At 47.2% G+C, this 23,285-nt stretch overlaps 1 protein-coding gene across 6 annotated transcripts in view; it reads left to right on the forward strand.

Annotated features, from left to right (window-relative positions):
- NBEAL2 (neurobeachin like 2) overlaps nt 1–23,285 on the forward strand; it is a 143,075-nt gene that overhangs the window by 83,347 nt on the left and 36,443 nt on the right. For all 6 annotated transcript variants that reach the window (XM_060684485.2, XM_087893163.1, XM_087893161.1 and 3 more), the window contains 17 exons: nt 465–1,051; nt 1,718–1,850; nt 2,967–3,086; nt 6,943–7,261; nt 7,547–7,629; nt 7,765–7,857; nt 8,082–8,253; nt 8,401–8,534; nt 10,358–10,517; nt 10,931–11,033; nt 11,116–11,269; nt 11,921–12,079; nt 13,728–13,887; nt 15,814–15,899; nt 16,958–17,674; nt 18,631–18,809; nt 21,011–21,170. In XM_060684485.2, coding sequence (XP_060540468.2) covers nt 465–1,051; nt 1,718–1,850; nt 2,967–3,086; nt 6,943–7,261; nt 7,547–7,629; nt 7,765–7,857; nt 8,082–8,253; nt 8,401–8,534; nt 10,358–10,517; nt 10,931–11,033; nt 11,116–11,269; nt 11,921–12,079; nt 13,728–13,887; nt 15,814–15,899; nt 16,958–17,674; nt 18,631–18,809; nt 21,011–21,170 — 3,519 coding nt within the window. The remainder of the gene's footprint in view (nt 1–464; nt 1,052–1,717; nt 1,851–2,966; nt 3,087–6,942; nt 7,262–7,546; nt 7,630–7,764; nt 7,858–8,081; nt 8,254–8,400; nt 8,535–10,357; nt 10,518–10,930; nt 11,034–11,115; nt 11,270–11,920; nt 12,080–13,727; nt 13,888–15,813; nt 15,900–16,957; nt 17,675–18,630; nt 18,810–21,010; nt 21,171–23,285) is intronic.

Raw genomic sequence — 23,285 nt, forward strand, 5'->3', positions numbered from 1 at the left:
TTATATGTATTTTATTTTGTCTGTTCACCGCCCTGAGTCCTTCGGGAGTAGGGCGGTATACAAATTCAAAAAATAAAATAAAATAAAATAAAATAAAATAAAATAAAATAAAATAAAATAAAATAAAATATAATAAAATAAAATAAAATAAAATAAAATAAAATAAAATAAAATAAAATAAAATAAAATAATAAAATAATAAAATAAAATAAAATAAAATAAAATAAAATAATAAAATAAAATAAAATAAAATAAAATAAATGTTGAATCAAATTCAATTAGAATTCAAATTCAGTTAGAACTATTGAATTAGAATGAGGATTAGAATTAAAATTGAAATCAGAATCAAAATCAGAATTAGAATTAGAACTTAATTAGAATTATTGAACTAGAATTAGAACTGAATTAAAATCAGAGTCAGAATTAGCCATAACTCACCATCAGACCTGTGACCCTTTTCCCAGGCTGTTGAAGGGGACCACACCGCCTCGCCTCCGCGCCTCATCCACAACGAGCAGCCGCTACTGATCCTGACTCAGTGGATTCCCGAACTCACCTCACGGGACCTCCAGATCTTCCTTTCGGAGTGGCTGAAGAAAATCTGCAACGCTTCTCTCCAGAGCCGCACCACCTGCGTCCGGGCGGGCATGGTGGGTTACCTGTTGGACACGCTGAGCGCCGCGCAGCAGAATCTCGACCGCAAATGCACCGAGAACCTCGTCGACTTGCTGCAAGTGCTCGGCGGTCTCTCGATCCGTCCGGGCGAGTTACGGCAGTTGCTGAAACTCCTCCGGACCGAGAATGGCGCAGGTTGTCACCCGTACACTGTGCAAGTCGTGCGAGCTCTTTCGGGGATGGCGCGCAAGGAAGGACCCGAGCGGGCACTGCAGTATTTCGACCTGACGCCCAGCATGGCGGGGATCATGGTGCCCACCATCCAGAAGTGGCCTGGGGTTGGCTTTGCCTTCCACGCCTGGCTGTGTCTCCTGACTGAAGAAACCAAGGACGCTCCGGAGGAAACTGGCCGACTGAAGCGGAAACAATTGTACAGGTGGGAGCGCCTGGCGCACATAGGCAGTGTGGCATGACACCTGTCTTTCATGCTCCGAAGGGGATTGGGAAACCCAACCTCTAGGTAATGGAGAGGGTTGAAGTTTCTCCACCTTGGCAACTTTAAGAGGGGTGGACTTCAACTCCCAGAATCCCCCAGCCATGATGCTTTAAGAGGGGAGGACTTCAACTCCCAGAATCCCCCAGCCAGCAAGCTTTAAGAGGGGAGGACTTCCACTCCCAGAATCCCCCAGCCAGCATCCTTGAAGAGGGTTAGACTTCAACTCCCAGAATCCCCCAGCCAGCTATGCTTTAAGAGGGGAGGACTTCCACTCCCAGAATCCCCCAGCCAGCATGCTTTAAAAGGGGTGGACCGATCTCAGAATTCTCCAGTCAGCATGGCAGCCTGGGGAATTCTGGGAGTTGAAATCCAGCTACCTTAAAGTTGCCAAAGCGAGAAACACAACCCTAAACTAACATAACTAACCATGATTAAAAAGGCAAGCAGCTTGCTCCATTCTGCTGGAGAAAGTCTATTGTCCACTTAGTTTTGGAAATAGGACTTCTTTATCTGCTCAGGTAAATCTAAAAACCTGCAGCAAAGATGAGCTCAGGTGAGTTCCTTCCTTCCGATCACCCACCTGTCCTTCCTTCCCATCCCACACAGCTTCTTCACAGCCAGCGGGACCGGCTTCGAAGCCTTCTTCACCACGGAGGGCATGTTGGTGGTAGCCGTTTGCACCAAGAAGGAGTATATGACGGTCGCTCTGCCAGAGATTCACTTCAACGACGCAGCCTGGGTGAGCGATGGATGGGCTGGGCAGGTTTGGGGTGTCCGGGAACAAAATCTGGGGGTTCCCGAGGTGCCCCACACTGCCAGTGCTGGACACTTGTAGCTGAGTCAGATCCCCTCCAGTGATTTTAGACAACAATTAGTCTGGGATTAACCAAGATTGTACCCAAAAAGCTTATCTGGATAGTTACATGCTGGAATCCCCCAAAAGCTATAAATTTGGGGTACCATTTTGTTGCGGGGAGGATGCAGGAATATCTACAGGGGGGCAAAGAAATCAAGATAGCATCTCTGGCCAATTAAAGAATAATTGCAGGGTTCGGATCATATAAGCATGGCTGCCATCTTGATTTTTCTGACCTCCACTTCCTGTGGCTATTTTTGGGGGAGGGGCCTTATATGGGGGAACCATAAAGAACCCCCTCCCCTCTAAATCTCTAACCAGCACTGATCAGTTTAGGAAGCTTAACAGGAATTTTAAACTTTGGAGGGCTTGTTTTTAATGGAGTCAAGAAAATTACAGGTACGCCTCAATTTACAACCATTCATTTAGTGACTGTTCAAAATTGCAAAGGCACTAAAAAGACTGACTTAATGACCAGCACTTGCACTTATGACCATCACAGCCTCCCCACAATTGAAATTTTGACGCTTGGCAACATGGTAACAGCGTCCCCCAATCCTATGATCGCCGTTTGCGACCTTCCCAGCTGGCTTCGGATGAGCAAAGTCAATGAGGGAAGCTGGATTCACTTAACGACCGCATGATTCATTTAACAACTGCAATTTATTTATTTAAAAACTCTATATGGCCACCCACTCACTCTCGGTGACCTTGGATGTCTTGTTTTCCTTAACAACGAAATGTCGTAAAATCGGACACGGCTAAAAACCTCCTTGTTTAGTAGTGCAAATTCAGGTCCCAATTGTGGTCGTAAGTCGAGGCCTACCGCTTGGAGATCGTATCTCTTGAAAAGTATCCGCTTGGCCGATAGTTTTCCGAATCGACCCGTGTTTTGTCCCTAATGCTTTTCATCGCCTTTCCATCCTGTATCCACAACTTGACAAACATCGCGGTTCCGTTGGAGTGAAATCACTAATCTTTGCTTCCTTTTGTCGCTAGCATTGCGTTGATGTCGTCCACATTGTGGGCCGCCGGCTGTTCAGTCAGAACGTGGTGAACATTTTCGTAGATGGTCAGCTCCAGAAATTCGCCCAGCTGCGTTTCCCGTCCCTTGGCGAGGTACGTTGTCCTCGGATCACGCCGTACAATTTTATGGATCTGTAAAAATTGCACCCAAGGAGGACGCGGACAGCCAGGGGATCGTTAAAACCAGTACTACTGGTGACAGCTTTAAGGAAAACCGGTGGTATCCATCTATCAGCGATCTATCTATCACATTTGTTCCTTCGAAGGGATCTAGGACAGGAGTGTCAAACTCGATTTCATTGAGGGCCGCATCAGGGTTGTGTTTGACCTCGGGGGGACAGAGAGGGTGTGGCCAGGGTGGGCATGGCCATCTCGAAGTCACTCGGGTCGGGGGCACCTGTGGTGGCCTGAGCACTCTGCCAGCGAAAATGGGCTCCCGAGTTCGCTCTTCAGCTGCAACGGCTTCCGATCTGTCCCTGTCCCCGTCCACACACACACACAAACACAGCCAGCCGAGGGTTAAGGAAGCACTTGGAACACACCCAGGTCTTTATCTCCAACTTGGCAGCGATATACACACCGTCTGCCAAGTGCTTTTATTTCCACAGAAAACAGAAAGATAATATACTCAGTGTACAAGAGTCCAACAAAAATAAATATTCCTCTCAGCAGTTTCGGACGAGGCTTTAGTGACTATCCAAGGTTTATTTTTGTTCGTCACAGGGATCACTGGCCACCACCCTCTATTATATAGTCTCTGGGGTGTGGTCCAGTGACTCAGTTCTAATCCCTAGCACGCCTCCTGAGCTGCTGCAATCGTTTATCACGCCTTCGGAGGCGTGCGTCCAGGAATGACGTCTCTCCTTCACTCTCATCCGAGACACCTGTCTCCTGGCTAATCTCCTCTCCCTTGGCCGGCTCCTGAGACAGTGCCAGAGGGGAGGGGCCTGGAGAGGGAGGCCTGGCTGACTCCTCTTCCTCATGCTCGGAGCTTTCTTCCTCCGATGGGACAGGCTCAGAGGGCGGGGCCACAACAGCTTCCTGTAACCCTCTGCCAGTGAAAACAGAGCTCCGTTTTCTCTGGCAGAGGCACTGTGGGCCGGTCCTTCGCTGTTTCCAGGGTGGCCCCATAGGCCAAATCTAAGCACCCTGTGGGACAGATCTTGAATTTGACCCCTAATCTAGGACAACTGGCCACGGCCAATTCGTTGCATTCAACTTACTGCAGGACAATCCAAGGCTGTATTAATCATTTCTTTCAGTTACTTTTATTATTTTCGTTTTCATCGAAATTATTGTAACTCTTGTATTTCTGAATTGGCGTTATTTTATTATTATCGGCCGCGGTTCTGCCGAAATTAAGCTGAGTTTTGTGTTTTTGTTGAATTGTCCTGTGGCGAGTTGGCTGTAGCGAGTTGATCTACAGCCAGCTGTCCGTGGCCAGTTGTCCCATTCAACCTTCCAAGATCCCACAAAAACCATCTTCAAGAGCAACGTTGGTGGAGATGTCCCGTACAGATGATCCTTAACATACAACCGATTGCTTAACAACCCACTGAGGTTACAGCAGACCTCAAAAATTGTGGCTTTCGACGCAGATCCTAAGTTCCAATAGTCACTCCCCGTGATGGCGAACTTATGCCACGCGTGCCACAGGTGCCACTCTTAGCCATAATCAGTGGGCAAGCGAGCTCAGCTCCTGTTCTGCCCCAGCTATAGACCCCAAAGAACGCAGCACACACAAACTCTGTACAAAGCTTATTTATTCAAAATAACTCAGTCTTTATCATTCAAAGGCTGTTAATGAACTGTCTTAACAGCCTACCAGAAATCTAAGATAAGGTAATCACAGTCTTACTAGAGTTGGCAGAAAGCCCAGAAGCAATTTTGCAGACGCGAAGGAGAGTGAACTAAAGTTGTTCCCTGCAAAGTGCTTCAGTCGGCATTCCTCCTTAAATAGGCTAGGGGAGTGGCCAATTAGCCTCAAGCTTTACTCTTGAGGAGACCTCCTCCTGAGGAGCCACTCCTGCCTTTTGGCAGCTCTGCGTAACCGTGCATTGAGAAGAGGTTCCTCCTCTTCCTCCTCTTCATTTATGGGAGCTTCTGGAGGTTCTGAAGGCCCTGGCTGAACCCCCACCTCTGGCACCACATCTTCTCCAGCCTCCTCACTGTCCGACTCGAGTGCCAGCTGCACAGGCTGCTGGCGCAGCACCACACCAGCCTCCTCGCTGTCTGAATCAGCTACAGTCTGCACAGGCCGCTGACGGGCCCCAACAGCTCCAGCTGAGGGACCGGAAGTTGTCAAACGGGGTGTTTCTGGTCTCCAGAGGACCTCCGGGGGGTGGGGTGGGGGAGGCTGTTTTCACCTTCCCCAGACTCCTAGAGAGGCCCTGGAGGCTGGGGACAGCAAAAAACAGGGCTTCCGGTCCCACCGGAAGTTGTTAAATGGGTATTTTCGGCCTCCAGAGGGGTGGGGAAGGCTGTTTTTGCCCTCCCCAGACTCCTAGAGAGGCCCTGGAGCCAGGTGAGAAAGAAAAACGGGTTTACCAGGCCATCACGTGCCAGGAGCAGGGGGGGTGTCATGCTTGCATGCACGGGGGCGGGGTGCATAGAATTATGGGTGTGGCACACATACGTGTGACACCCCCCCCCCGCAATCCCCAACAATCCTGACACGCGATGGCAAAAAGGTTAGTCATCACTGGTCACTCCCAACCTGTAGATACATAACCACCCTTCGGGCACCAGTCAACTGTTTGCAGCTTTCCACAGTCACTTGACCTCATTTTACGACCGTTTTGCTGAAAACCGGCACTTACTTCCAGTTTTCGGGGGAACTGTGCCATGGTAAAGCACTAATGACTTAATGCTTTCTGGTTCACTTAATGACTGTGGCCTTCACTGAATGACTGCAGTGATTCGCTTAATGACTACCACAAAAAGGTCATAAAAATCAGGTCAATCACATGACCCTTTACTACCATTCCGACTTATGAGCTCCTTTATCGTTGTAACTTGAAAACTCCCTGTAGAGTCATTGCTCTTAATAGCCTTCAGATTATGAGCAGAGAAGATCAGACACGACCCTCCTAATCTTTTGGGCTCCTGAGCTTGGGAAGACAGGAAAAGTCCACATTTTGGGTTGGTTGTCCATCACTCAAATGAGCAAGGAAGAGATGGACAGTTTGGTTTCTTATTGAACCTCCATCAGTCCAATTTCTGGTTTGGAGTGGAGATTTTTCATGTCCTTCTCCATTTCCCATGTCATTGCCTTGACTATCTCCTCAATCCAAAATCTAGAAGGTTAATTCTACCACCTTCTCCATCTTTCTGCTTCTCCATGGAGGAAGTGTGTAAAGTCATGGATTCCTTGTAGGAACCTCACTTCTTCATGGGTTTCTTGGTCTTCTCCGAAACTTGGTGGCCTGTTTTAGATGCCATCATGAACTCAGAGCTTCCTAGTTGGCTGGTTCTGCTTAAAATATAAAATCTCCTGCCTTAGACAAGGGATTGGACTAGAACAGAGGTCTTCAACCTTAGCAACTTTAAGACTTGTGGACTTCAACTCCCAGAGTTCCTCAGCCAGCTTTCCTTTGCCGGCTAAAGAATTCTGGGAGTTGAAGTCCACAAGTCTTAAAGTAGCCAAGGTTGGAGACCCCTGGACTAAAAGTCCTCCAAAGTCCTTTCCAACCGTATGATTCTATGTCCAGTTATAAAATCCAGAGTGGGATATTTATGGCTACCATTTAAAGACATCTTCAGATGTTCTCCAGGTAGTTAAGACTTCAGCCCCCACAATTTTGCATGATCACTTCAGAAGGATTACGGGTGTTGAAGTTCTAGTGGTTTGGAGGCCATCAACTTGGAAAAAGGAAGGTCTAGAAAATAGGACAAGAATGGAAATACTTATATCTTCTAAATGTCCAACTTTTCTCCTCTTCCTGGCCAGGCCTTCACGTCTTGCTGCATTGGTTCTGCTGGCCATCGGACCACAACCACGTCCACAATCTACTCGCCCCCGTCTCACTCACCGGATCTGGAGTTCCCAACACACCCTTTTCTGAACCGCTCACAGTCCTTCCCAGCGTCTCTGGCTTCTCACACCTGGACCCCCATCCCACCCCGGGAAAGCATGGTTTCCACCATGATTGCGGGGACCCAGGACACCGAATGGGGGATGCCCACCTCTTTGGAGGGCCATTTGGGGTCAGTCGCTATCTTCTACGAGGCACTCCAGCCTGCTCAGGTGAAGGCCTTCTTCTTGGCAGGTAGGGCTCTGGAGGAACCGTATGTGTTGTCCATCTCACCCAAGGAGACTTGAAGGATAGGCAGATTGGACTGATGTTTGGGATGGGGATTTTGGTGGCCCAAACAGAGCAGAACAAGAGCAAGGAGGAGAGCAGGAGACAAGGATGGGACACGTCTTGATGGAGGACAATCATTCCAGAACCTTTTGAGGAGGACCTGCTTCTATTGCGCTCTGAATTTGAGGACACCAAGTCTTCCTTCTTTGACTTGACATCAAGTCTTCCTTCTTCTGTTTCTTTCTGCAGGACCAAATATCGCATCACCATTTAAGCCTGAGGGAGATTTTGGGGAACTGAGTAGCAAATTACTTTTGTACTACACACCCCAGGTAAGGTCAAGTCTGAATTTCTGCACAGCTTTGGTCAGATTCCTCTACAAGGAGGACCTAGCCTGATGACAGGACCATGTTTGGTCATCCTCAGAGCTGGTCTTTGCCTTTCTTTCTCCTTTGGTGGTTCTCTAGGCCTGTAAAAGCAACATCTGTCTGGATCTTTCTCCAAACCATAATCTGGACGGGAGGTTGACAGGGCATCAAGTGGTGAACTGGGATGTTAAGGTAGGTGGGAATCCATACTCACGTCTTTGAGGAATCATCTTGGCTGTTGGGAGGAAATTGTCCCAGCTTCTCTCTGAGACTGTTAGCTTGTCCGTAGGACCAAGTCAGGTCTCCACGGAAGTTCTTCTACCACCACCGCCCCTTAGAAGACCATTTTGAGGTCTCCTGAGGTCCACAGTGTGATGGTTCTCAATTAATGAAGCTTTGTGTTGGGTTCTGCGTAGGATGTCATCAACTGCGTTGGCGGGATGGGAGCTCTGCTCCCTCTGCTGGATCAAGTAGCATCTCAAAAGGAAGAAAGCAAAGAGATCCAGGAGATCCACGATTTGGTGGGGCCAGAGTTGACGTCTTCACGGAGTGCTCAAGGCTTACACATTCCCCTGGGAAAATCTTCAGGTGATAAAAATCTGCCATTTTGGGTGGGGTGGGGATACAGATAGCACAGCTGGCTAGGGAATTCTGGGAGTTGAAGTCCACCCGCCTTAAAGTCATGGTGCACGAGATTATGAAGGTGATTTCCATTGATGGTTTTTCCAACTTTAGAGGGCAGGCTGGAGAAGAATGGAGTGGCTGCTTTTTTACTACTGGTGAAGAACTTCCTGTGTGGTCACCAAGTCAATCAAGAGAGTTTGGTCCAATGTCACGGTCCCGCCATCATTGGAGCCTTGCTACAGAAGGTGGGCATCCATACACACATCTGTAGAGGGGTAGCCTCATCTAGGTTTCCAACATTTTGATCTGTGTTTCACTTGTTTTATAGCCCAAACATGACCATGTTGCTTCCTGATCGACAGTGTTTCAATGTAATCGTCTTCCCAACCTCTCGTTCTAGCTCTGGATCTCTTAGTGGTCTCCTGTCCCTTGCTAACAATGTTGTGTTCCTTGCTTAGTTTTCCAAACTCAACCAAATCCAGTTAGGAGCTGCCCCTGATGAACTAAATACAGGTAGTCATTGATTTATGGCCATAATTAGGACCTGAAAATCCGTTGTTAGGTGGTACGGTCATTAAGCAAGGCCTCCCATGACCGTATCCAATTTTACAGCATTTTTCGTTGCTATTAATAAGCAAAACATCGTGTAATTGCAACTTGCGACTTCCTGCTGGCTTCCCCAGTGTCTTGGCTTGTTGGAAGCCAGCTGGGAAGGTTGCAAATGGTGATCCTGTGAACCCATGATGCCGCAACCATCATAAATGCCTGCTAGTTGCCAAGCACACGAATCACAATCAGGTGACCACAGGGACGCTGCAATGGTCATAAGTGCGAGGACCAGTCATAAGTTACTTTTTTCAGAATCATCATAGCGGCTGCTAAAGAAACAGTTGTAAGTCAAGGACTTTGTAGTGATACACCGTTTATTTCTGTTTCCCAAAAACAGAATTGTCCATTGTCAAAATTCAAGATGGTGGCCCCCAACCATTTAATTGAAACCCCTTCCCCTTTTTTATAAGTGCCACAACCTACGTAGTTTCAAACACAGGATTTTGACCATCATGCTTAATTTTTCTGACCCTGCCTGCCTTAGTGAGGCTTCATTTGCATTCCTTCTCCTCATAAAAAGTGAATCCATTTCCATAACATTTTCTTCTGCCATTTTCTAGTCTTTCTCCATTATTTGAAACCAGTGGATTCCAATAAATTAACAACCAGTTCTCTGCCCTAATGACTGGCTGGGTGGGCGTGGCCATGGTGGGCGTGGCCAGGGGGTGTGACAGGCAGCACTTGGCCACCTGCACCCCCCTGGGAGAAAAATTGGGCTGTGGGGAGGCCACGCTGCACTCCCTCCCCCACGCCCCGTTTTGGGCCTAGTAGGCCTCCCTGCAGCCTCCTAGGAGCAAAAGCGGGTTGTGGAGGGCCCATTTTCCACCTCCCCGGGCTCTGGAGGCTCTCAGGAGGCTGGAAATAGGCCCATTTTCACCCTCCACAGGTCTCTGGGTGGCCCGTTTTCCACCTCCCTAGGCTCCACATGCCTCCTGCACTTACCTGAGATCCAAAATGGGACGCGTGGGGACTCCTGGGCGGGGTGAGGCAGGGCTAGCTGGTCGTCGGAACTACCGGTTCACCGAACCGGATGTAAAATTAACATTCGAACCGGCTGAATCCCACCTCGAACCGGCTGAATCCCATCTCTGTTTGAAACCCATTGAGTGAAATAGGTCTCACATTCTCCTTTTCTGACGCTCAAGATTAAAAACCTACCAATTAAGCCTTTGTGAAGGTTGAAGGGTCTCTTGATCCTTGATCCAACAGGACAACCTGGTCCTGTCCCAGAACGATGTGTGGGGCTCCAATTCCGCTTCAACTTCAGCGGGAATAATGGGTTTTGTAGTCCTGAGCATCAGTTCCTTGGTGTTAAATCCCATGGGATTGGGTCTGGAAGAGCAGAAGGAATTTGGGGGGATGAGAAGAAGAAGCCACAGGAACTCCGCTCTTGGGCAGGGTTCCTGGTCAGATATGGAGGACACAATCTTCACGTAGATCTTCTTTCCACATTCCGCAGGTCTCCAGCCAGATGGTGGACATGAATGTCCTCGTGGCCTCCCAGATTCTGATGGAGGCGGTGGCCTCAGAAGGACACAACCTCTTGCTTCATCTCCTCTACCAGGCCCTCGTCTTTGACTTCCGCATCTGGACCAACAGTGACTTTGCCGTCCGGCTGGGTAAGGACAAGGTGGTCTATATCAAGGGTCTCCGACCTTGGCAACTTTGAGATTTCTGGACTTCAACTCCCAAAGTTCAACTGGAGTTGTCCACAAGGCTTAAAGTTGCCAAGGTTGGAGACCCCTAGTCTAGACTGAAAGACCCATCATCCTTGGGAAGAAGATTGGTCCTTCAAGAGAGTGAGAAGACCCTTTTCTCTACCTGTGAAGCATCACAGAGTTTTTCCATGGGTTGAAATTCTTCTGAAGGGTCAATGATGTCCTTTCTTTGGTCAAGTTGCCCCATTTCCATGATATCTCAAGCGAGATATAGGTGAAACCCCATGAGTATCTAAGGAGGATCCCTGCCTTGAGAATAGGATGGGCAGGTATGATCTATCTTCTTTCTCACCTGGTCTCTCTCTGTTTGATAGAACACATCCAATACCTGTCCAACATAATTAAGGATCACAAACAAAGGATACGGAAGAAATATGGAGTGCAGTACATCCTAGATGCCATCCGGACCTATTACGGGTGAGTGGTCAAGGTGTCCTCTTCTCTAACAGGTCCCTTTGTTCCTTTTCCTACTTTCTCCATCATAACCCTTTTTCTTCAGAACCTACAAGGAGAAGCCCATTGCCACCGATAACCTCCGGACGGTGCAAACGTCCCTCTTCAGCCTCATCAAGGACTTCTTCTGCAGGAACATCTCCAGCGATGAAATGCAAAGCACCATGAATTATCTGGCAGCCGTAAATGATGAGAACCAGGTGAGTTCGGGACTGAACCAAGAACTTGCAGAAATGGGCTGGAGAACATAAAGGTACCTGGAGGGAGGGAGGGATAGATGGATAGGTGGAAAGATGAATAGATGGATGGGCAGATAGATGGCAGTCTGGATGGATAGATGGATGGAGGAACGGACAGGGACAGATAGGTTGATGGTGGGTGGATGGATGGATGGATGGATGAAGGGTTAGGATTGACCTAACCCTAACCCTAATGGACAGGTTGGTGGACATGTAAGCCTGCTTATTTAACCTGGCATCTTCCAGATGCGTTGGACCTCATCTCCCAGAATTCCCCTCCTGAAGAGCCAAAGGCTAGGAATGTTGGGAGTTAAGGTCAACCATACCTTAGAAAGTTCTCTATGGAAGGGAGATGTTCTGAAGTATGAATTTTTGCATTGGGCTGCTGGTTTTCAGGGTTTACTATAAGGAGAGGTCAAATCCCAGATATCAGATCTACCACAAACCAAGATAAGCTGATAAACTATGGGCAACATCTAGCAAGGTTTAACATGTGCACCCAGAACAAAATTAGACACTGTTGCATTGAGATTCTGAGTTCAGAAGGTTCAGAAGGAAGGTCCACCTCGACTTGATATAACAGGAGTTTGTACCTTCTGGTGGATCTCGCAGGTATGTGGGATACTGGAAGTGATCCAGAGCCTGCAGAAGAGTTCCCCGTGCCAGGACCAGCTCTTCGCTTTCCTGTTTGAGCCAGGCAATGTGGAGGTCTTCTTCTCCCTACTCATTCAACGGAAGTTCTCAGATGAAGTCCGGGAGAGAATCTTCAAGGTAGGAACTCATCTCCGTGAGCCTTGGGTATCTCCCTAGGGTTCTGCTACTAGTGATGGAGACAGGTTGGGTCCAGTTGGATCTTCTCAGTTGAAGGAGACTTGAAGCTGCTCATATACATATAAGGTTGTGCTTATGTGTGGAGCTCCTGTGTAGGCACAGGGGTGTGAGATAATCATAAAACCAGTCAATTGTGCAGAAGGCTCTGATTTTCTAATCTGAACCAGAATAACACAATAACTTGAGTTATAAGGGGTTTGGAGGTCTTCTAGTCCAACCTCCTGCTCAAGCATATCTCCCTGGAGTTCTTCAACCAGTGATGGAAATGAGGTTAGATCCAGCTGGATCTTCTCAGTTGATGGCCAAGGAGAGTTGAAACCTCTCATACACTTCAAGGTTTTGTTTGTGTGTGGAGCTCCTGTGTAGGCACAGGGGTGTGAGATAATCATAAAACCAGTCAATTGTGCAGAAGGCTCTTCATCCTCAGCTCTGGGCAGGAATATCTCCAAGCTCTACAGAAAGTTACACCTCTCCTGCTAAAAATAGCCTCATTGGGCTTCCTTCTTAATACAGGTAGTCCTTGACTTACAACCATTCACTTAGTGACTGTTTGAAGTTACAACGGCACCGAAAAAAGGAACATATAATCGTTGTTAAGGAATATGCACAGAGTAACCCTTGAGTAGCAAGGTTGCGCACATGAGAAATGGCTGAGGGTGATTGTGAATAAGCACTGTCAATACACAGACACACTGAGTTGTGATATTCTTTTACTTTTAGGAAAAAGCAAAGCAAAGTCCAATAAACAATCCATGTCATACACAGATAAAGATAGTTAAATTGTCAATCCAGGTATATATCAAGAACAAAGTCTTCTTACCAGTTGTTGTAGTCATATGCAATAAAACAGTTCTTTTTGGAATTGCAAACAGGAACAAGAACAGCAGTAAAACAATCAGTAAAACAGTAGAAAACAACAAGTAGCAATGATCAAGCAGTGATCATGCAGAGAGAACAGGCAGAGAGGAGCAGAGGTAGCAATAATAATGTAATAAGAAAAACAAGCCATGATTCAAGCTTCCTCTTAAGTACATTGGCTACAGAGCTAGCCAATCAGAATACAGTATGATGCAATACAGCATTACAGTCTTAAAGCTATACATTACATTTTGACTGCAAACATGCATTGATGGTTTATATATATTGTCAACCCAACCAGTTAGGCAATAGCCATTCCCTAACAATCGTTTTTCACACTTATGACCATTGCAGCCTCCCCTTGGTCACATGATCAAAATTTGGATGCTTGGCAACTGGTTCATACTTATGACAAGGATCCCGTGATCCCCTTTTGCGACCTTCTGATGACCAAAGTCAATGGGGAAGCCAGATTCACTTAACAACCATGTAACTAACTTAACCTGCAGTGATTCACTTAACAACTGTGGCAAGAAACCTCATAAAATGGGGCAAGGCTCCTTTCACAACTGTCTCGCTTAGCAACAGAAATTTGGAGCTCAGTTGTGGTTGTAAGTCGAGGACTAAGTCGAGGGTGTTGTGATTCATCCTCTCAAGAGCATTACAACTGATTATCTCCGGTCCCCATCCACTGCAAACCGTGTTGTTATTTTTGTTTTTTTCCCCACAGATTTTGTACAAGTTGCTGAAATACGAGAAGATCCACGAACGGTACAAGCATCGCTTGAAGCTGAAGGACGTCGGCTACCATGGCTTCATCTCGTACCTGAACGACATCCCAGTTTCCATACTGTTCTTCCGGTGCCTTCTGGAACAAGTCCTTGGAGCAGGTACCTACCCAGGGCTTCTCCTAGTTTCTCTGCTGGCTTCTGTGTCTGGAAAGTTCAGTAGAACTTCAGGAGAACCATCACGAGAAGGCCCATGTCCATCAAAACACCACTCTTCATTGTAATCCTACCGCTCATCCTGCCCACTTAATTATGAACATCATGGATCATTCTTGGTCCAAATTTTGGAGCTGAATAGCTTTCTCCTAAATTGCTGGTCAGTTTCAGATGAGTTTTGGACCATGGATCTAGAAAGAAAGTGGGCAGGACCTTGACTGAGTTCTAAACCTGCTTTGTAGTAGCTAACTGAAGATAGTTGAAAACTATCTTAACTTAACTTATCTTAACTTGGTTTGAGAGGACTGTGGTTGTTAGAATGTGTGACCCTTTGCTTCTCTGGAGAAGAGTGAGCCAGAAGGAAAAACAGCTGAAGCCCATGGTTCTCAACCAAAATGTTCTCAAATGTGTAGAGACCACCTACAGCAGAAATCTATCAACCCAAGTGTGATAGCTACACACTCAACCAAGTGTGTCTAGGTTCCCACCATATGTTAGACTACACCAAACTTCTTCCTGGTTCAAACATGGGTTGGTAGCCGAGCCAGTGGCTCAGCGTCTTGCAGTAGTTCTCAACTTAGCAACTTGAAGACAGGGTGGACTTCAATTGCCAGAATTCCCCAGCCAGCTGTGCGATGTGAGTCTGAAAAAAATTCTAGCTAGGAAGTCATATCCAAGATAAGGGAGGGCTTCCAAGAGTTTTAACAGGTTTAGAATGAAGGGAGAAGGTCTTTTACAAAATTTCAATATTTGAGATCTTCTGGACAGTAAGGTTTGACTGCCCTGTGAGTAATGCTTATTTTTAAGAGGGTCTGTAAATTAGTATTTCTCAATCTTGGCTGCTTGAAGATGGGTGGACTTCGATTCCCAGAATTCCCCAGCCAGCCATGCTGACTGGGGAATTCTGGGAGTTGAAGTCCACCCATCTTCAAGTGGCCAAGGCTGAAAAAAAACACTGATATATTGTATTCATCAAATATTAAACACAGTGGGCTTAGAGCTTAGATATTGTATGAACCAGCTGCTTCACATCTGCACCTGTGGATTGATGAATTTGCAAGAAACTACCTGAATATGACTGTTATGTGTAGAGTTTCTTTTTTTTTTTTTAAATTTACTTCAAATTTATATACCGCCCTTCTCCCTAGGGACTCAGGGCGGTGTACAGCCAAATAAAAACACATAATAAATACATTAAGAACAGATTAAAAGGAAATATCTCAATTTGGCCCAAAATTTAAAAAGACAAACAAATTTAAAATCATTTAAAGGATTTGTTAAGCCAGCCCGGCTTGTTGGAAAAAGTAAGTTTTAAGGGCACAGCGGAAGGCATGGAGGTCTTGGATTCTCCTTATCTCTGGGGGCAGTTGATTCCAGAGGGTGGGAGCCCCCACAGAGAAGGCCCTCCCCCTGGGGGTCACCAGCCTGCATTGCTTGGCTGATGGCACCCCGAGGAGGCCCTCTCTGTGGGAGCGCACGGGTCGATGGGAGGTTGTCGGTAGCAGCGGGCGGTCTCGAAGATAACTAGGTCCTATGCCATGGAGCGCTTTAAAGATGGTAACCAACACCTTGAAGCGCACCCGGAAGACCACTGGGAGCCAGTGCAGCTCTCGCAGGAGCGGTGTTACGTGGGAGCGCCATGCAGCTCCCATAATTACCCGCGCGGCCGCATTCTGGACCAGCTGGAGCCTCCGGGTGCTCCTCAAGGGGAGCCCCATGTAGAGAGTGTAACATCAACTTGAGAATTTTTGAGTTCACTGTAGTAATTCTAACTGCTCTTTGCATTTATGAAAACCCATCAAACTTTTCGTGCTTTAACTTAGTTTTGACGTAAGTGAGAAGCCATTTTGGTCTTTGTTCTCTTATTCTCAGATTCCCCAAACTACAAGGATTTGATGGCCGTCGTTTACCTCTCCCACCGGGCAGATCTGACGGTCAGACTGGACATCTGCAGGAAGGTATGTAGGAGTTGGAACCCCTTGGTCCAACGAGAGAGAAACGGGAAGTGGTTTTGAGAGGTCCTTGGTGCTCTCTGAGTTTAGTTGTTTTCCTGCAGACGTTTCATGACCCAACTAGGGAACATCATCAGTGCTTTAAGGGATTGTATATAAACAGAGAGCAAACCCCACACTCCTTCTAGCACTGATGATGTTCCCTAGTTGGGTCATGAAATATCTGCAAGGAAACTACTATCTCTGAGAGCACCAAGGATCCCATAGTCCTCCTCCTCCTCTTCCTCCTCCTCCCCCCTGCAAAGCCTATTCCTTGCATTGATGTCACCTAGTTGGATCATAAAACGTCCACATGAAAACCAGCAAGCTTTATGGATTAGATTAACAGAGTTGGAAGGGGCCTTGGAGGTCATCTAGTCCAACCCCCTGCCCAAGCAGGAGACCCTACACCATTTCTGACAAATGGCAGTCCAATCTCTTCTGAAAAAGTTTCCAGGGATGAAACTCCCACAACTTCTGAAGGCAACTTCTGTTCCACGGGTTGATTGTTCTCACTGTTAGAAAATTTCTCCTTGTTTCTAGGTTGAATCTCTCCTTGTTGAGTTTCCATCCATTATTCCTTGTCTGGCCTTCGGGGGCTTTGGAAAACAGCTTGACCCCCTTCCTCCTCTTTGTGGCAGCCCCTCAAATATTGGAAGACTGCCGTCATATCACCCTTAAGTCCTTCTCTTCCCTAGACTAGCCAGGCTCAGTTCCTGCAACCGTTCTTCGTATGTTTTAGTCTCCAGTCCCCGAAGCTCAGAGAGCCTCAAGGACTGCACAATTCCCACCCACCCCATTCCTCCTCCTAGTGATGAATTAGCTTAGATTCCCTGCAAAAAACATAAGGTGTAAGTTCCAGCCTCCCCTAAATACCTTTAAGCCTTGTCTGGTTGTTTCCAGGCAAACATTTGGGCAGATTCCTGTACAATAGGCAGAAAACAATAAAGTAGACATCTTGAAATCTAGGCAGGTGGATCTGGTTGTCCGTGCCTGGCATTGCCTCCCTGTTTCTCTCCCTCTAGCTCTTCCACCTAATTTACTCGCAGCACGACATGGTGAAGCACCTGGCCAAGCTGGCGGGCTGGCAGGACACCCTCACTAAGCTCTACGTCAAGGAGTCCTACGAGTCTCGCCAACACAGCCTGTCGAGCTCGGCCAACGGGGTGGACTTCTTGAAGCTCTCGGAGCAGTCCAGCATGGAAAGAGGGAAAGAGCTGGTGGGCTCCACGAGTCCCTTGACCTCTGAACTGCCAGACTTGGATGTGTTCCTCCCCCTGGGCTACGAAGCTTCTGACCACGAGCTGTCAGAAGGTTTCTCGGATCTGTCCATGTCTCCCACCAGCCAGAAGAACAAGATCTTCCAGTCTTACGCCTTCAAATCCTTCGACTCCTTAGAGCTCGCCAGCCATTCTTCATCCTCTAACATCATGGACCTTCCCGGGCAGGGAGAAGTCCACCCAGGAGGCCCAGCTGATCGTGTCTACCACCCGCTCTCGCCTTTCTCCAATTCTCCCTTTGACCTCGGATTGGATTTGGGCAGCAGTAGCTCCGCGGCTACCTTGGAAAGTGGCAACCATACCCCACTCAGCCTTCCCGGGACGCCATCTCCTCTGGAGAACTTCAAGCCATTCCCGGGGTCAAGAGCTCGGAAGAGTTCCAGCTTATCCAACGTGCTGGACGAGACGAGCTATCAAGAAACTCTGCCAAGCGACAGCATTTCCAACACAAGCAACCCTCAGGTGAGTTTGGAGACCATCTTCCTTGGATGTCTTCCCCCTCAGCGGATGGTCTCGATTTCGATCCAGGATTTTCTGGATTTTCCTTGCCATGGGCTCCTCTTTTGCCAGTGCATGGTCCTCGTTTTCATGAAGGCGGTCCTCGACTTACAACAGTCCACTTAGTGACAATGGCACTGAAAGAAGCGACTTATGGCCGTTTTTCACACACGGTCTTTGCGGCATTCCCACGGTCAGGTGATCAAAATTCAGACGCTTGGCAACGGACTCATAGTTACGACGGTTGCAATGTCCCGTAGATCACCTTTTCAAACCTTCCGAAGCTGATGGGAAAGCCAGATTCACTGAACGACAGCGTTACTAGCTTAACCTCTGCCGTGATCTGCATAACGGCCCTGGCGAGAAAGGTCATAAAATGGGGGCAAAACTCACTTAACCAACGCCCTCACTTAGCAACAGGCATTTTGGGCACAATTGTAGTCACGTGATCATGTTTTCTCCCGCGTGAGTTTTAAGTGTGAAAAATCGGTCCTGTGTCATTTTATTTTCAGTGCCGTTGTAAACTTCGAAAGGTCACTTAAATGAAGTGTTGTAAGTCGAGGACTATCTGTACTCTGTGGGCAGCTAATAAATCAGGTAGGTAGGTAGGTAAGGTAGGTAAGCTAGGTAGGTAGGTAGGTAGATGATTAGATAGATAGATAGATAGATAGATAGATAGATAGATAGAGAGATAGAGAGATAGAGAGATAGAGAGATAGAGAGATAGAGAGATAGAGAGATAGATGATAGATAGACAGACAGACGGGAGAAAAATGCAGGGAAGTTAGGGTTGTGTTGCAAAGGGGCGCTTTTCTTCTGCATGAGACAGGTAGAGACAGGTGCAACCTTTGTGCCTCCACCTGTCCTGGAGCGGTTTTGGGGAATACAATCCCGCCATCTCATTCCTTCCCGCCCCCTAGCAAACCCCGGAGGAAGAACTGTGCAACCTACTCACCAACATCATCTTCTCAGTCACCTGGCGGGGCGTGGAGGGCTGGGACGACGTGGCGTGGAAAGAGCGAGGACAGGTCTTCTCCGTCCTCACCAAGCTGGGCTCGGCCTGTGAGCTGGTCCGCCCACCTGACGAGATCAAGCGCAGGTAAGGGGAGGGGGCCGCGGTGCAGAGTTGCCAGTGGAAGCCGTCAGGGGTCAGTAGTGGTCGGATGCAATCTGCTCTCTGAGGTTGATGGTTTCCTCGCAGGCGTTTCATGACCCACGTAGGTAACATCTTCAGTGCTAGAAGGGAGTAAGGCTGCAGAGAGGAGAGGAGAGGAGAGGAACGGAACGGAACGGAACGGAAAGGAAAGGAAAGGAAAGGAAAGGAAAGGAAAGGAAAGGAAAGGAACAAAGGAAGGAAGGGAAGGAAGGGAAGGAAGGAAAGAAAGGAACAGAGGAAGGAAAGGGTGGAAGAAAGGAAAGGAAGGGGTTGCAAAGAGGAGGAAGGAAGGAAGGAAAGGAGGTTGCAGAACGGAGGAGGAAAGGAAGGAAAGAAGGAAGGAAGGTTGCAGAAAGGAGGAGGAAAGGGTAGAAGGAAGGAAAGGAGGAACAAAAGCAGGCAGGAAGGAAAGGAAGGAAGGAAGGTTGCAGAAAGGAGGATGAAAGGAAGGAAGAAAGGAAAAAAGGAACAGAGGAAGGATAGGGTGGAAGAAAGGAAAGGAAGGAAGGAAGGTTGCAAAGAGGAGGAGGGAAGGGAAGGGCGAAAAGGAGGTTGCAGAAAGGAGGAGGAAAGGAAGGAAAGAAGGAAGGAAGGTTGCAGAAAGGAGGAGTAAAGGGTGGAAGGAAAGAAAGGAGGAACAAAAGCAGGCAGGAAGGAAAGAAAGGAAAGAAGGAAGGAAGGTTGCAGAGGAGGAGGAAAAGAAGGAAGGAAGGTTGCAGAAAGGAGGAAGGAAGGTTGCAGAGAGGAGGAGAGAAGGAAGAAAGAAAAGAAGGTTGCAGAAAGGAGGAGGAGGGAGGAAGGAAAGAGAAAGAGTGTGGGAAGGAAGGAAGGAACTTCTCCCACCACCGTGGAGAACTGCCAATGGAAACCACCAGGTTCTTCTTTAGATAACCCTGGCTGGATCCACAATCTTTTCATGTCAGCTGGTGTGATATCTGTGCTGTGGAGAAAACCTTTCCTGAGGATTTCCTACTTGTAGGGTCCTCGATACTCTCTAAGGTTGGTGGTTTTCTTGCAGATATTTTCATTATCGAACTAGGAAAGGTATTGGCTCTAGAAGGGAGGGGGGGTTGTGGCGAGGAGGGGGAAGGGAGGAAGAGGAAGGGGAGTGTCGGGGTCCTTGGTGCTGTCTCAGCTTGGTGGTTTCCTTGCAGATGTTTCATTACCAAACTATGTAATATTATCATGGCTAAAACAGAGTAAGGTTTGTGGAGAGGAGGAGGAGGAGGAGGATTATGGGGTGTTTAGTTTTCTTTGAGCTTCGTCGTTTTCTTGCAAACATTTTGTAAGCCGGCTAGACAGCATCATCAGGGCTGGAAGAAATAGTGTACAAACAGAGAGCAAACCCCACTCTCCCTTCTAGCACTGATGATGTTCCCTAGTTGGGTCATGAAATGTCTGCAAGAAAAACCCCCAGTGGGATACACTTCAGTAGGCCTTATCTACAAGGCAAGGAGGGCTTCAGAAGGTTGGACCTTCTATAGACACTGCAATTGAGAATGTTATATCAAAGAAGAGTAGAGAGCTTGTGGCCCCCCAGCTTCCTTCTCGTGCCCCCTTGGCAGACCCCTCCCCCCAGCAGATCCACACATTGGGGTGAAGGACTTACTCTTGAAGGACCCAAAACCACGACTGTGGGTCCCATTTTGCTCTTTAAGACCCTTCTCTCAGCCCTTCCCACTGAAAGCCTTGGCTCCACCCCCTCTGGGTGATGGGGGGGGGCTTTGGTAGCCAATTCATATTTTTAAAAGAAGCTCAGCCCGCCCCCTCCCAAATTATTTGCCCACCCCTCTGCTGAAGAGATGGATTTTGAAGAAGGAGAGGACTTTAGACTAGAGATTAGGGTGAGATTGGAGAGAAAGGGATCAATGATCTTAGAAGACCAAGAGGTTGATAAGAGATGGCCAAGAGCTCATTTCTGGGACGTGTGACTGATCTGTGTTTGATGGCTTCATTTTCACATATGAGTATCTCGCTTGGCTGTATTTTAAGACATAGTCACTAGAACATAAATGGAACGGGAAGTTGCCTTCCGACTGATCTCTGCCCGGCACCCATTTTCAGCCTGTCTCTTCTCTCAATATCAATTGAAGCATCCTGCTCCCCTCTCCCACCTCTCATTTCTGCTGCCTCCCCCTCCCCAGCCTTCTGGAGATGATGATGGAATCGGCCTTGACAGACCTAAAGGAGACCACCCCAGCTCTGCTGCCGAGCCTCACCCAGAATGCCTTGAAACTGCTCCATCTCCTACAGGATTTCTTGTTCTCAGAAGGTCACAACAACCAGGTCCTCTGGAGTGAGAAGGTAGGTGGTTGTGACCCTCGGTGGGAGGGATAGTGCTAAGGCTGAGAAGGAAAACTTTGGAGACCTCTATGCCTGGTGGTTTGCTCGCAGACGTTTCATGGCCCAACTAGGTAACGTCATCAGTGCTAGAAGGAAGGGGTTTGTAGAGAGGAAAAGGAAGAAAATAGGAGGAGGAGGAGGCTGATTTACCTTTGGGTAAAGATTGTTTTCTTTACCCAAATAGGTAACATCATCAGTTACCTGTTTTATTATTGTCTCATAGATTTTCTCATAGATTTTGGCAAAACTGAACTGTGTGTAAATCTGGTTTATCACTATTGCTTCCATTAAAAAAAAAAGACAACAAAAAAGGCAAAGAAGGGAAACTTTAAAAGGACACACCCTCTCTAGATAAGCAGGCATTGGCACCAGACAAATAACCAAGCAGAAATCAATGCCCTGATCAAGGAATTATCGAGGGGAAAACCTCTTTCCACCAATACTGGCAGGACAAGCGACTCATAAATAAACAGGGAGCAAATTCCACACTACCCTTGAACTACAAATATTCTATTCAATCGGAGAGAAAAGTAATTTCAAACATTGAACGGATGGGGAAGATGGTTACGGGCATAGCAAAGTAGTCCGTCTTGCAAACATTCCAGGAAAAAAAAGATTTAAAAGCTTTAAAGAGATCTTGCTTTAACAAACCCCCTAATTAAAGAGAAATGGAGGGTCTCTACCTCCTTCCTCAAAATTCTGGCTAGGAATTCCTAATTCTTGGCATTCAACTACAGATAGTCCTTGGCTTACAACCATTCATTTAGTGACCATTTAAAGTTACAGTGACGTTGAAAAAAAGTGACTTAGAACCATTTTTCACACTTATCCATCACAGTATCTCTGTGGTCACGGGATCAAAATTTGGCAATTTGCTTGTATTTGTGACAGTTTCAGTAACCTGGGATCATGTGATCCCCTTTTGCGTTCTTCTAACAAACAAACTCGGTGGAAAAGCCATAACCATGTTACTAAATGCAGTTATTCGCTTCACAGCTGTGACAAGAAAGGTTATAAAATGGGGCAAAGCTCACTTAACAACTGTCTCGTTTAGCAACAGAAAAGTTGGGTTCCATTATGGTCATAAGTCGAGGACTAGCTGTAATTAAACTGTGTGTGATTCCTGCATCCAGGATTCTGCGGTGAGGTTTAGGAGTTCGACTTTAGAGTCCCCCTTTAGAGAGAGGGACCCCCCTCCCAGAAAAAAGAAGGGGGGAGAGGGAGAGAAAAAAGGAGAGAGGAAGAAAAAGAGGAAAAGAGAAAAAGAGTGAGGAAAAAAGAGTGAGGGAGAGAGAAACAGAGAGACAGAAAGAGAGAGGAAGAGAGAAAAAGAGAAAGAGAGAGTAAGGAAGAGAGAAAAAGGGAGAGAGGAAGAAAGAAAGAAAAACAGACAGAGACAGAAAGAGAGGAAGAGAGAAAAAGAGAGAGTGAGTGAAGAAGAGAGAAAAAGGGAAAGGAAGAGAGGAAGAGAGAGAGTGAGGAGAGGAAGGGAGAGAGGAAGAGAAAAAGATAGAGAAAGAGAGGAAGAGAGAAAAAGAGAGAGTGAGAGTGAGGAAGAGAGAGAAAAAGGGAGAGAGGAACAGAGAAACATAGAGAGAAGAAGAGAGAAAAAGAAAGAGAGAGTGATGAAGAGAGAAAAAGAGAGAGGAAGAAAGAAAGACAGACAGAAAGAGAGGAAGAGAAAAAGAGAGAGTGAGTGAAGAAGAGAGAAAAAGGGAAAGAAAGAGAGAAAGAGAGTGAGGAGAGAGGAAGAGAGAAAAAGAGAGAGAGTGAGGAAGAGAAAAAGAGGGAGAGAGAAAAAGAGAGACAAAGAGAGGAAGAGAGAGAGTGAAGAAGAGAGAAAAGAGGAGAGAGGGAGTGAGGAAGAGAGAGAAAAAGGAAGAGAGAGACAGAAAGAGAGAGAGTGAGGAAGAGAGAGAGGGAGAAAAAGAGAGACAAAGAGGAAGAGAGAGAGTGAAGAAGAGAGAAAAAGGGAGAGGGAGTGAGGAAGAGAGGGAGAAAAAGAGAGAGACAAAGAGAGGAAGAGAGAGAGTAAAGAAGAGAGAAAAAGGGAGAGAGGGAGTGAGGAAGAGAGAG

The sequence above is a fragment of the Pantherophis guttatus genome, chromosome 4, assembly GCF_059756535.1.
Source record: "Pantherophis guttatus breed Tessera chromosome 4, ASM5975653v1, whole genome shotgun sequence".
In the NCBI taxonomy this organism is placed as follows: Eukaryota; Metazoa; Chordata; class Lepidosauria; order Squamata; family Colubridae; genus Pantherophis; species Pantherophis guttatus.